This window comes from Cricetulus griseus, chromosome 2 (genome assembly GCF_003668045.3).
Source record: "Cricetulus griseus strain 17A/GY chromosome 2, alternate assembly CriGri-PICRH-1.0, whole genome shotgun sequence".
NCBI classification, from domain to species: Eukaryota; Metazoa; Chordata; class Mammalia; order Rodentia; family Cricetidae; genus Cricetulus; species Cricetulus griseus.
Window position 1 is genome coordinate 48,190,409 of NC_048595.1, and position 14,772 is coordinate 48,205,180.

Genomic DNA, 14,772 nt, shown 5'->3' on the forward strand with positions numbered 1-14,772 from the left:
TATCCCATGAAACTCGGCTGCTGAAAGATCCTAAGAGACCTGGTAGTGCCTACTTCTGAAGTGCCCAGAACACAGGGAGATGCTACTTGGGCAGGGATGCTGAAAGTGGATTCGATGCACGTGCACATTTGGTCAACAGGTGGCAGCATTTACAATTTTTCCATGAATAGAGCCAACTGGACAGGGAAGTTGACCCTGTAATCAACATTTGGGAGGAGCTGAGGCAGGGGAGCTGCTTGACTTTCAGGCCAGTCTGGCTCTGAAATAAGACCTAGACTCAGATACCATCAGGGAAAGGGAGAGAGAATACTGAATGTTCTGGTGGCAGTATGCTAGCTGCCTAGTGTATGGTTACTCAGCAAAGTAAAATGAAGGCTATGCTAACACCAGGTGCTTGCCTCTCTCCCTTGAGAATGGCTTCACAGCTTACAGGAATTTTCTTCCTCATTCTCGCACGCCTATCAGCACGTGCCCTTTAACCCAACCTAGAAAACATGCTCTTGCCCAGTCCAAACAGCCACTCTGGGTAGAAAGCTGAACTACCACCACATTGCACCACTAACCACAACACCAACAGGTCTGTCTCTCAGATGCTCAAGGATTTGTGCAACAGTGAGAAGTAGCTAAGCTCCTTCTGGCCACTGGTCTTTGGCACCTGGTCCTCCCAACCATGCCACAGGCCCAAGGAGGGCAGCTAGAGCAGAATGCCACAGCAACAGCCAGGGCAGAGGAGGGCAATGGAAGCAGGGTACATCTGTTTTTCTAACTTGGCATGCAGTCACAGGGAGGTGCAGAGCCACGGTGTACTGCCACATCCTCAGGAAGAACAGGACTTCTGCCTGATGGAAATAATTGGACAGTTCTGCAAGGCAACAGCCAACATCTGCCCCTACTGGCTGACACCTTGTAGGGGTCTCTCCCGCACCTCTCAAGTCTATGGTTACTTCTGACCATCCCAACTGTGGGCCGCTCCTGGTCATGAGCCACAGGGACCAGCCATGGCTGGAGGCAGGTGGCATTCCCCCAGCTTTACCTAGTGAGAGTTCACACCAGCCCAGAATCCTTGGGAACCACAGTGAATCCTGTTTTGCAGAGGGCCTTTGCTCTGCCCTTTAAGTGACTACTCCATGTTTACCCGTGCATGTCTGGAGTCCTTCTCATTCCGTCCTTATTAACAGTAAAAAAAAAGTGAGCGATAGCTTGGTAAATCAACAGAAGAGCTGTGGGCTCTACAGACCCCTCTGTGCCAAGTGCTCTAGAGTCCCTCACCCCTAGCTCACTGCAAGTGTCCTGGGATACACGGAGAGATGCTCTAGAATAGCAGTTCTTATCCTGCATATCAGGTATTTACATTATGATTCATAACAGTAGCAAAGGAAGCAATTTTATGGTTGGGGTCACCACAACACAAGGAACTGTATTAAAGGGTCACAGCACTAGGAAGGTTGAAAACCACTGCTCTAGAACCTCAAGCACTGGGATAAGGGATGTGTAATACGGGGCCCTGCCGTTAGGAGCTTATGAGTTAGTAGGAAGTGACTTAGCAAAGAACTGAGAGACACATGCTTGGGTTGGGGGGGGGGGGCAGGACACACACTTTCAAATTCAAAAATTGTGAGCTAGTCAGGCATTGGTGGCTCACACCTTTAATCCCAACACTCGGAGGCAGAGTCAAACAGATCTCTGTGAGTTTGAGACCAGCCTGGTCTACAAGAGCTAGTTCCAGGACAGCCTCCACACCCACAGAGAAACCCTGACTCCAAACCACCGCCCCCCAAAAAACGTGAGCTAAACAGGATGGTAAAAACCTACAGTCCCAGCACATGGAAGGGCCCTAGTTCACTTTTGAAAGCAATTACATTGGAAAGGATTTATCATTTGGTTTACATGTGCCCAAAAGAGTCCATTATTTATGGGGCAGTGGTGGCGCACACCCTTGATCCCAGCACTTAGAGGAGGTGGAGGTAGGCAATCTCTGCATTCAAGGCTAGCCTGGTCTACAGAAAAACCTTGTTGGGGGGGATAGGGGGTATTAAACAAAAGAAATAAGTAGCTTTAAAAAAAAAAAAAAGAGCCCATTATTGACGGACATCAAGGGCAGGAATAGAGGCAGAAACTATGGAAGGAGGCCCTGTTTCAAAAAGTCTGTCTCTTCAAAGGGACCTTGGCAAAATAAAGGTGACTTCTTCTTAGGCAAGAATTCTGCCTGCACTGAGAAGTCTGTCTGCACTGAGATCTGAAATCCTCTGGGAAGGGTTTTTGCAGTATAACCAAACCCTTGATCTTTAGTTATATTTATACGCACGAGATTTTTGTCAGGAGTATGTATGTGCATCACATGCATGGCTGGTGCCTGCAGAGGCCATAAAAGCTCTTTGGATACCCTGGAGTCAGAGATAATTATGAGCGGTCATGTGGGTGGTGCTGGAAACTGAATACAAGCCCTCTGCTCTTAACCATGGAGCCATCTATCGAGCCCCAAATCCTTGTTCTTAAACCAGTTATTCTAATACTGAACCTCCTTCTCCATAAGGGAAGATGCCCGAGTGGAAGCAGAAGCTACCATCTGCAAACCCTTGTACAAAGGCTCCTCTGTTTAAGAACCCTCTGTTCTCTGTGCACAGACAAGTTGGGGAAAAACTGGTCCCACTGTATCTCAAGACAAAGGGACAAATGATTTTACCATAGGCCTATTCATTTCTGCACTCAAGAAAATAGCCTGCCAAGCATCCCATGAGGGCTCAGCCTCTGGCTGCAGGTGAGGTCTTTCTGAAATGGGCATAACGTTCAGAAGTCTTTGCCTTGTACAGTACTGCTGTAAATACTGATGATCTCTCTATGAACATACACAGTGTCAGCCTATACTGGGGTCAGGGAACTCAGAAACCAAATATGCAAATAAACATGATGCCGTGTGATTCTCACAAAGAATGAACCAGACATGGTGACAATCCTATAATCCCAGTACTAAGAAGGTGAAAGCAAGAAAATTAGGAGTTTAAAGTCATCCTTGGCTACATTAGGGGATCCAAAGCCAGCCTGGCCTACATAAGACTGGAGACTGTCTCAAAAAATTTGAAGAAAAAAACCACAGTACAATAATGATATTAATAACAATACACATCCCTATGATTCAACCATACATGTCCAGAAACCCTTAAGAGTTCCATGCTTGTGGGCTAAGTGTGTTTTTGAATGGTGGCACATCTTTAATCCCAGGACTTGGGGAGGCAGAGGCAAGTAGATCTCTAGGTCTACAAATCAAGTTCCAGGGCAGCCAGGGCTGTCACAAAACCGTCCCAAACAAACAAACAAACAAATGATTTCCAGGCTTCTAACCAGTATTTATTAAACTTATACCAAGAGCAGTCCTCTTTTATGAATGAGGAAAAACAGTTTAAAAGTATTGAACTTGGTTGTTTCGTGGTGGTGGTGGTGGTGGTGGTGCACGCCTTTAATCCCAGCAGAGGCAGGTGGATCTCTGTGAATTCAGGACCAGCCTGGTCCTCAGAGTGAGTTCAGAGAAACCCTGTGTTGACAAAAAAAAAAAAAAAAAAAAAAAAAGAGGGAGGAGGAGAAGAAGAAGAAGAAGAGGAAGAAGAGAAGAAGAAGAGGAAGAAGAAGAAGAAGAAGAAGAAGAAGAAGAAGAAGAAGAAGAAGAAGAAGAAGAAGAAGAAGAAGAAGAAGAAGAAGAATCATGACGCACACAGGCCTACTTGGAAGGCTAGCTAGGGAAAGGCAGTGGAGGCTGGCCTGAGCAACTTAACAGTTACTGGGTTATGATGAACTGACTGTGATGGAGTGTGCCTGCTTCCCAGCACTCAAGAGGTAAAACAGGATTAGGAGTCAAGGTCAACTTCTCTACTGCATAGGAAATTGGGAGCCATCCTAGGATACAGAAGAGACTATGTCAAAAAGAGACAGGGCATAAAGAGAAAAACTCAAGTCAGGTATCACCACAATGTCTCTTCAGTTCCCCAATGTAACTCAACAATCATTGCTATTTAGAAAAGCATTAGCTGTCTCACTAAAACTAGACTCTTCCGCCTCTCGAAACTCTGTGCTTATCCTCAGCACAACATTTAAATGGAAACAGAATTATAAGAATAAGGATAGTTAATGAGCTTGTTAAAAAATAGAATCTTGGGGACCAAAGTGATGGTTCCACAGTTAAGAAAGTTCTTCCAGAAGACCGGAGTTTAATTCCCAGGACCCACATTAGATGGCCTCCTCAGGCACATGCTCAGACATGATATACACTTAAACACACACACATATACTTAAAAGATATTTTTTTAAAAAAGTAGAATGAAAAATTATCTGATCAAGCTGGGTGGTGGTGGCACATACCTTTAGCTCCAGCCCTGGAGAGGCAGAGACAGGCAACTCTCTAAATTCAATACAGAGTGAGCTCTAGGATGGGCAGGGCCACAAAGAAACCCTGTCTCAAAACCCCTCCTACCCCAAAATTACCTGATCGATTTTAATGCACAAACTAAAGGATGTGCCCATCTAGGTAATAGTATCATGGCTACCTTGTTACAAAAAATAACCACGGTAATTAACCAAACCCAACAAACAAAATCTGATTCTTGTGATTTGCATGACAACTTTGCAAGTTTGGTCCCCAACTGGCAGTTTTTGAGGAGGTTATGGAGGTGGAACCTTTCTGGAGGAAGTATGGGAGGGATAGGCTTTGAGAGATTTAGAGCGTTCTCCTTTCTGTTCCTTGTGTGGAAGTGAAATGTGATAGAAAGTGATCAGCCAGGTTCCTGCTTCAGCCAGGTTCCTGCTTCCACCACATGCCACGCCTTCCTCACCACAATGGGCTCTAACAATTTGGAACCATAAGCTAACATTTTTAGTTCCCTAAGTTGCTACTAATCATGGCATTTTATCACAGCAACATTAAAGTAATGGCACTGATCCCTCAGGAAAGAATCAAGCACACAGGAGAGAGACATCTCCATAGAAGTGCATAAAAGAAAAAAATAGACACAACAGGGTTAAAAAAAAGAATGTGCCCACCAAAAATAAAATAAAATAAAATAAAATAAAAAAGTAAACGGAACTTACCAGGCTGGCCTCGAACTCACAGAGATCCACCTGCCTCTGCTTCCCGAATGCTGGGATTAAAGGCATGTACTACCACCACCTGGCTATTTTTATTTTTTAAAGATATGGCCTCACTAAGTAGCCATGGATGGCCTGGAACTTGCTAATCAGAGAGATCTGCCTGCCTCTGCACCCTGAGTGTATGTCACCATGCTGGCTTAGCCATAGCCAATTAAGCACCACTGCTAGAATTCTTCACATTAGGTAGAAAGAAACTATCAAACATGTATGCCCTGTGTTGGGGTATCCAGATATGTGGCACCAAAACTATTATAAACACAAGCCCAACTTCATTTATCTCCTAAACATGGATGTCACCTTATCTAACAGGTTGGCAGTATGTGCATCCCTGTTGTGTTCAGGGAGCTTAAGTATGCTAATATGCATGTGTTCTTGTATGCATACACACTCCAGTGCTCACACACATATGCTATAGCTCACCTGTGGAGGTCAGAGGGCAACTTTTCAGAATCAGCTCTTTCTATCCATTGTGGGTTCCAGGAATCACACTGAGGTCCTCAGGCTTTGAGTGGCAAGCACTTCACCAATGGAGCTATCTCACCTGCCATAATCCCCCCTTAAAACATTTTCCTTTCTTCTTCACTACCACCAGCCAAGTGCAGAATCAGCTACACCTGTATTCCATATACTTTAGAAATATACAGTCTTATAAACACATGGAAAAAGCTCATACAGTCTCAAAGTGGGACTGTTCTCTATTTCACCCAACAGCAACCCTGCAGGAACCTTCTAAACAGATCTATCGCATCCAGAATCGTGCACTATCACAAGGGCAACAGGAAAAACTGCTCTAGGCATTCGCTAAAAGATGTGATGAAACAGAGTGTTCATTCCCAGTAGACAGCTGCTGCCCAGTGGGGAATGGCAACTCTTCAGAGGTCGGCCTTGCAAAGGAAAACACAGAGGAGATGAGGTCAAAGCCGGCTAATCTGCTAAAAACAACTCTGCACAAGGCGGGGCAGAACCCTCAGCCCCAGGACCCCTGCTCCACTTTCTCTACATGCGTCTTCTTCCAAGTGGGTGGGCAGGCATGCTGGGATGTCTCAGGTCTGAGATCACTCTCCAGGAAGACAAGCAGGCATGGCAAGGCTATGCATTCAAACAGCCCGACTTCTGGGCAGAAAAAAAAAAAAAAAAAAAAAAATGAATCTGTAAAAATAGAATTCCCTTCAGAAAGAACCAGTGAGTTCTGTACTGTTCACAAGGATGAAATACAGCCCGCTTAATACAATTCCAGCTTCTTAAAATTGCAGCTGATTGCAGAGTTGCAAAATAACCTGGCAACAGAAAGTTTCAAGCATGTAAGGAAGTAAGCTACAGGCATCTCACTGCTGCCTTGCACTCTTTACACTACACCGGCCATTATGCTCAAGGCCAACACCTGAAACATGTCAGGTGTCAGATGTGGTGGAATTAAGTCACCCTCAGCTACATAATGAGCTTAGGGTAAGCCTAAGCTACACGAGACCCTGTATCAAGAACAGGGGAAGGGGAAAGATTGTTACTTTCATACATCCAAGACTAGCACCACACCCAGCAAACTGCAGTGTGCTTACCATGCACACAAAGATTTCTGTTCTAAGAAACATATGGTACTGTTTGTGGTGTGACGAACCTTTAATCTATGACTCACAAGGCAGAGGCAGGAGGCTTTCTGTGAGTTAGAGACAAGCCTGGTCTAGAGAGTCCTAAGCCAGCCAATGCTACACAGATCCTGGCCCTAAAATAAATAAGCAAACAAATGTATGATTATTACCAGCAAATGTTTGGTCTGTATCCCTATTTTAGAAGTTCATATTACATTCATTTACTTGGGAGGAGAGGGCAGGAAAGAATATGCCTGTGATGGTCAAAGGACAACTTACAGGATATAATTCTGTTCTTCTACCATTAGGTCCAAGGGGTCAAACTCAAGTAGTTAGCCTTAACCTGGTATCAAGCACCTTAACCTGATGAGCAATCTAGAAAGCTTTGTATACCTATTATTTTCCAAACTTCAAGAGTGCTTTCCATGAAAACTAATGCTATGATTTGGATGAGTTGGGCACATCCCCCAAAGGTCTATGTCCTGAGGCGTAGTAACCAGTGAGACAACATGCAAGATCACATGGGTTTTTTAGGGAAGGTGCACACAACATGTGTGTGTGTGTGTGTGTGTGTGTGTGTGTGTGTACATGCACGCACACTCCTTGGAAGTGATTACTATGGTTCCTGAGGATGCCAGTTAATTCCCTGAGACTTGTACAGCATCAAGGAGCATGGCCCCTACCAACTCTGGCTTCCTTACATCATGCAACCTCTTGTGTTTGTGCTCTTACTAAGATGCAATCAATCATGCTAAGATGCAGTAGAGGGGGCTCTCACTATGCTGTTTGATCTTGTGATCTGAATAACAAATAAATATTCCCCACACCTCAGGCATTGAAATACTTAGTCCCCTGCTGGTGATGCTGTTTGGGGGGCAGGCAGGCAGGCAGGCAGGCAGGCAGAACCTTGCCACGCTTCCATTTGCTCTCTCTGCTGTTGAAGGTGTGATCCCTCTCCTTCCTGCTCCAGCTGCCTGTTTCTCCTGTCATTCTGAACTCTGGAGCCCTAGGAAAAATTAACTCTCTCTCCCATAAACTACTTTTGGTAATGGTATCTTATCGCAGCAACAGAAGGATAGCTAAATATACACACCACACTTCAAAGTAAATAAAACTTTTTGTTCACCCATTACTCATCTAAATCTTGTTATATTGGCAATAGCTGACCAATCCACCAAATAAAAATCTTTTGAAAACCAACCACGATATCTCATAATCTGTAATCCCAGCATTTGGGAGGCTATAGACAAGATTACCAGAAGTTTGAAGTCATCTGAGCTACACAGTGAGGCTCTACTTCAAAGAGAAAAACAAAATGGGTGCTTCTTTTCCAAGGGCTGTGAAGGTAGATAAGGCTGAACATTTTAACAAGGATGGTGCTGGCCAGGCAGAACACACACCATCCCCCACCAAACTTGGTGTTCCCTTGGCTTGCATCCACTGCACGGATTTCCACCCACGGTTAGCAGAGTGCCTCTCCACAGCCATATGCACCAAGATGATGAATCATCTGTCATCCAGAATTCCTTCTAAGACAGGCCTCTACACATTCAATCACCTTTAGTACACTCAGCAAGCACACCCTCTGCGAAGCACGACCATGTTCCTTGCAACATAAGGGGTCTAAAGCAGAACATGGGGACCAGGCAGCCCTTACACCCTCACTGCCAAATGGACAGATTCCAGAGCTTTGAAGAAAAATCAAAACTGAAAATGACCAGATGGGTTTTCCGGAAGATGAAAACTAAATCAGTTGGGAGACTGACGTACTTCACTAAAAACAGGCCCGTGATGCAAAAGGACCAGCTATTTCTCTGAGAGAACAGTTAAGACAAAAGCAAGCAGGGAAAGAGTCCGTAACTGACTGACTGACTGACTTTGCAACTCTGCAAGGCTACATTTTTAACTCCCTCCACCACCACCACCACCATCACCACAGGGTTTCTGGCCTCGAACCGGATCACCTGCGTCTGCCTCCCAGGACTGAGATTAAAAGTGTGTGCCACCACCATCGCCAGCTTATTTTTGAACTTCATAGTAGCCAACAACAACAACAACAAATATCCAGGGGGGCCATGGATATTTACTCTAGCCATGACATATTCAAACAAAACCTCATGGCATTTATTCAAATGTTACACTGAGCATTTTACATCCAGTCATTTCATCCTTTAGCTCTTCCCTAATCTATCTTCCACAATGAATCAAACACACAAAAAAGCATGATGAGGGTTACACCCTCACATGGAGAAGAAGTAAGAATCAATACCCATTAGCTACCTCTTGAGGGGAATTTAATAGAGACATGATCCCTAAATGTACACAGATTTTTATTTTACAAGGCATGAGGCCTTATGATTAAAGAACTTTAAAGGAATTACTGACAGGTATTGGCAAAGCTAGAGCTCATCCAAAATACACACACACACAAAAACAAATATTTGGGAAATGGGTATAGTAGTACACGCCTATAATGCCACTGCTGGGGGTAAAGCGTCACTCAGCTGTGAACCCTGCATGAGACTTGCTAGGCAATAGTGGCATCCCTGTTATAGAGATAATAACCAACTGCTTTCTGGTTGGATGCGAGGTTCAATCATTCACATCTGGTACTCTAAACTTGATCAAAAGTCTAGCGGGTAAGTGACTGCTGCTGCTTCCATAAGTGGACATGATATGTCCTGCCTGTCAAACCGACTTCTAAATATTTATGTTTATGACCACAGATTAGTGCTGCCGTCAGATTTGGTCAAAGAAGCTTCTATGTGCCATGGGTGGCAGTTAAAGTAGAAGGTGTTAGCTGTTCAAAGAGCTAAGAATAAGTGACTATTTGGTATTCATCCCTAAACAGAGCATTAGTGTTACCAACCGACCCGCATCCATAACCACATCCACCGAGGCGCAGAAAATACCACAGAACTGCAGTGTGTGCTGGATACTTTTGTGTCAACTTGACACACCTAGAATCGCCTGATTGGAAAGAACCTCAATTGAGAAACTGTCTCCATACAGGCTGTAGGCAAGCCTGTAGATCATTTTCTTAATTAGTGATTAATGTGAGAGGGCCCAGACCATTGCAAGTGGTACCACCCCTAGGTTGATGATGGTCCCGGGTGCTACAAGAAAACAGGCTGAACATGAAAATAAATCCATGGTCTCTGCATCAGCTCCTGCCTCCAGGTTCCTACCCTGACTTCCTTCTGATGAACTGTGATGTCAAAATGTAAGCAAATTGCTTTTGGTCATGGTGCTTAATCATAGCAATGGAAACACTAATTAACGGGATGAGAAGCGTTAAGAGCCAGACAAAAGAGTTGTGGAATGCTGTCTTCTAAGCGTGACATGGATGGCCTTTGCACTTCTGAACTCTTGGCAGTTGTTATTACTTACACAGGACCTGCCTAATACTGGGACTGTTGGCATTCTGTCCTGGAGAGGTTCACAGGGCTCTGCCACTCCCTGGGGACTCACAGGCAGTTAAGTGGGACTGCTACCGGAGAAAAAGACACTTTCTTCAGTGGTGCAGTGGCTGGTAAGTTGTCCTGTCTCCTGTAAATAAGTCCTCACCCATGCTCCTTAGCTAAACTCACTGGGGCACACACAAAAAATAAAAATGAAACCAAAAATAGAATGGGGGACTAGCTGGGAAAGGGGAGATCAGTTGGGGTGGGACAACAGATGAATAAATATGATCAAAACACGTTTCTGTGCACAATTTCATAATGGAAATCATATAATCTATACCAAAGGTATTTTAATTCTCCCTAATATTAAGATGCTTTTCTTGTTTATTTGATCAGTGACATACAATTTGAGTAACATGCAGAAAAATCAAAAGGACCTTCATTGCCTTTTTTCTTGAAAGCTCAGCGAATACTAGGCTGAGTCATGCCCCATTTACTGTGCCTACCCTCCCACTCAAATCCATATTTTCTAAACCACACTTTTCTACCTAGGGAACATTCATTTTATATTTTATGTGTGTGAATGTTTGCTTGCATATTGCCATGTATGCAATGTACATGCCTGTGCCCTGGGAGGTCAGAAGTTACTGGATCCCCTAGACCTGTAGTTATAGACTCAAGTGAGCTGCCATGTTTGTGCTGGGAAGCAAGAACAGCAAATAAATGCTCTTAACCACTGAGCCTTCTCCAGACCCCCACTCACTTCCAAAACATTAACCTAACTCTTTCATCAGTAAAATATTCTTCCCTGTGTCCTCAGAGAACCATAAAAATATGTATTTTCTCTTACACTATTTGTAACTTTTTTTTTAAACATTTATTTACATAGCTTACTCCTTTCTGGAGACAGCTATTAACACCTTTAAAAAAAAAAGTGTCTTAAACTATTTACCAAAGGAGAGGCCAAATAAGCATCCTTGAAGACACATCCCTGGGAAGAAATTCAGAATGAAATGTAGTTGGCTATTTTACTCTCTGCTCTTTGGGGGCCTGGCACCCAGCACCCAAATAAATACACAGAGGCTTATTGTTACTTATGAATGCCTGGCCTTAGCAGCTCAGTTTGCTTCTAGCCAGCTTTTCTTTAAATTATCCCATCTATTTTTTTTGCCCCTGAGCTTTTACCTTTCTCCATTCTATATATCTTTCTTTACTTCTTACTCAGTAGCTGGGTGAGTGGCTGGATGGCTGGCCCCTGGTGTCCTCTCTCTCCTTTTTCTCCTATTTATTCTCTCTACCTGTCAGCCCTACCCATTTCTCTCTCCTGCCTAGCTATTGGCCATTCAGCTCTTTTTTAGACCAATCAGGTGTTTTAGACAGGCAGAGTAACAACAGCTTTACAGAATTAAACAAATGCAACATAAAAGAACACATCTTCTCATTACTAAACAAACATTCCACAGCATAAAAGAATATAACACATCTTTAATATTTCACAACAATGGAATGGCTGGATCATAAGAATGCACAGCACTACACTACCCCACAAAGGCTCTACTCTGTAATCCAGTGGCCTAGAACTCACTATTATAGCACAGGCTAGCTTACAACTTGCTGTAATCCCCAGCTTCAGTCTTCCAAGTGCAGAGATAAGAGGTATCCCCTAGCTAAGGCTACCATTTTTATAATCACCTTCCTATATAACCAGGGTAAGATTTTTAGACACCATTTTTCTGTTAATCAGTCAAGCAAAAACAAAGAAACTCAGAGTTGGAATTTGTGCAACCCCAGTAAATGAAAACACCTCTTATTTAGCTCATCACAGACATCATGCAGCTAAGGCAATGGCAGCATGCTTCCCTCAAATTAAAGCTTTTACAGAAATGGTCAGCAGGCAGAAAATTAAATGCCATCCCCATACCAGTTTTACATGATGCCAAATTATAATATTAAATCCATGACAGATTTCGGGGAGGGGCAGCTAATGAACTGTAAAACTATGAACTTGATCAAGGGTGCTAAAGTCCAGCCTGCCCATTACCCACTCACCATCTAGTAGCCAGTGCTGTGTGCTCCGGGTCTCCAGTTCTGACACCATTAGTCGTGTGATCACATGATCTGGAACCAAAAGACCTTTTTGTAGGTACTGCTTTGCCGTGTCACCAACTTCTGTTTAAAAAAGGGGAAAAAAACACTTAGGAAGGCTTCCAAGATGGGTGTACTGGCACAAGCCTATAATCCCAGCGCTCAGGAGGGTCAGAAGTTGAACATTATCCTCAATTACCAGCAAGTTCCAGGCCAATCTGGGCTATATGAGATCTGTTTTCCAAAATGTGGGAGAAAAAGTTAATAGACGCTTGACAGTTTAGCCTTTGGTTCATCGCCCATAACATGGTAAGAAAGCTAAGTGGAGGTAACTATTACAGTGTTTAATGCCTGGTGGATTATAAAAAGCAACTCTTAAGGATATCACAGTGAAAAACTACAAGAAAAAGAATAGCCAAGATTAAAATGAGGAGGGAGGTGGAACAGAAAAAAAGCACTGGAGGTAAGCCACAGCTGGGGCAGCAAGGCCCCAACAAAGGACAGTAACAAGAACAGGTGTTTGCCAGGCATAGTACTGCACGCGTTAATCCCAGTATTTGGGAGGCAGAGGCAGGTGGATCTCTACGAATTCCAGAGGCTACCCTGGTCTACATAGTGAATTCCAGGACAGCCAGAGCTCTACACAGGACGACACTGTCTTGACAAAGGCCCCAAACCCACTCCCCTCCCCACGCCCTACCCCCGGAACAGGCATTCATCAAGCAGTTTGGGAAGACAGAAGGCTCAACCATTCTCTGGGAGACCAGAGGGAAAGTAACCTTTCCAATTGGCACATGACTTTAATCACAGCACTGGGGAGGAGGAGGCAGGTAGATCTCTGAGAATGAGGCTGGTATAGTCTACAAAGCAAAATCCAGGCCAGTTAGGGCTATATTTAGACCCTGTCTCAAAAAAAGAACACCATATAGGCAGACATGACCTATTATCCCAACACTCAGCAGGCCAAGATAGAAGGATCAAGGGTTTAAAGTAATGCTACGTTAGAAAGACCCTGTCTCCCAAAACACACACAGGTTTTTCCTGAGTCTCAATAATTAGATGATTATCTAGTGATAGCACAGTTGTAATGGCATTGGGGTTTTTAAAACATACTTTAGGAAAAAAATAATAATTTCTTGTATGTAGAAACTGTTAATGTTGGACCGGCATTGGTGGCACATGCCTTTAATCCCAGCACTCGGGAGGCAGAGGCAGGCAGAGATCTCTGAGTTCGAGGCCAGCCTGTTCTCCACAGCGAGTGCCAGGATAGGCTCCAAAGCTACACAGAGAAACCCTGGGGAGGGGGGGAGAAGAAAGAAACTGTTAATGTTGCCTAAGACTGGCAGACAGCACTGGGTTAAACCTACATATTTCTAAGAACTGAACATTTTCTACAAAAATGAAGTCCTCTGCTGACCAGGGATCTGAACCACTAAGAACCACATTTGCACAGGCATTAAGCTCTTACAAAAATCACAAAATCATGCAGGTGAGATGGCTCAGTGGGGAAAGGTGCCTGCTGCCAAACCTGACCACCTGAGATTTTAAAACCTTGGGTAGTGAGAGCAGACTCAAGCAAATTGCCTCTTACCTCCACTCATGCATGCTATGGCACACACATGCTCACTAGGATGGATGGATGGATAGATGGATGGATGGATGGATGGGCAGACAGGCAGTCAGGTAGGTAGGTAGATATCTAAGAATATTAACAGTCAAGAAAATGCCTGAGAATTATGAATAGATCAATAGATAGACAGAATAAGAAGGATATTTGAGAATAATACTGGGGGGCTCGAGAGATGGCTCAAAGGTTAAGAACACTGACTGCTCTTCCAGAGGTCTTGAGTTCAATTCCCAGCAACCATATGGTGGCTCACAACCATCTATAATGAGATTTGGTGCCCTCTTCTGGCATGCAGGAATACATGCAGGCAGAATGTTGCACACATAATAAATGAATCTTAAAAAAAAAAAAAAAAAAAAAAAAGAATACTAGGAAAGTGCCTGAGAAGTATTTTGGCCCCAGTCTCCCCTTGAAATTGTGTAGACCCATTGCTTCCCCAGCTTGAATCTACATTCTTATCCTCAAGCGAAAAGCACTGAACCACAGGCTGTAGAAATCTCCACGCCACTCTTCCCAACTACTGCAGAGTGGCTAATAATGCAGGTCCACACAGGCTACCCAGTCCCAATTGATACATCTCCAATACAACCCCTATACCAAAGGCTCAGGGAACATATTGGAAGAGGGGAAAGATAAGAGCCAAAGGACCAGAACTCTACAGTAAGATGTGCCTTCAACATGACAATGAAGCTATACCCATGAAATCAACAATTGGCTACCTAAACAAGACCTGACCATTTGATTAACACCGATGGAGAAATCTCTTCATAGACTGGTAACGATTGATGAGAGAGGTGGTCAGCTCTAAAAGCAAATTCATACAAGCAACACTAAAATATTCAAATGGCTGTGTTTATATATTCACTCATTCTTGTATCAAACAGAATTCAGAGATCCGCCTGCCTCTGCCTCCTGAGTGCGTAAGTGCAGCACA

General features: G+C 43.9%; 1 protein-coding gene across 2 annotated transcripts in view; it reads right to left on the reverse strand.

The window, feature by feature from the left end:
* The window catches only part of Ak4 (adenylate kinase 4), a 52,062-nt gene that overhangs the window by 9,218 nt on the left and 28,072 nt on the right, over positions 1-14,772 (reverse strand). For both annotated transcript variants that reach the window (XM_035439774.1, XM_027400503.2), the window contains exon 2: positions 12,176-12,295. In XM_035439774.1, coding sequence (XP_035295665.1) covers positions 12,176-12,295 — 120 coding nt within the window. The remainder of the gene's footprint in view (positions 1-12,175; positions 12,296-14,772) is intronic.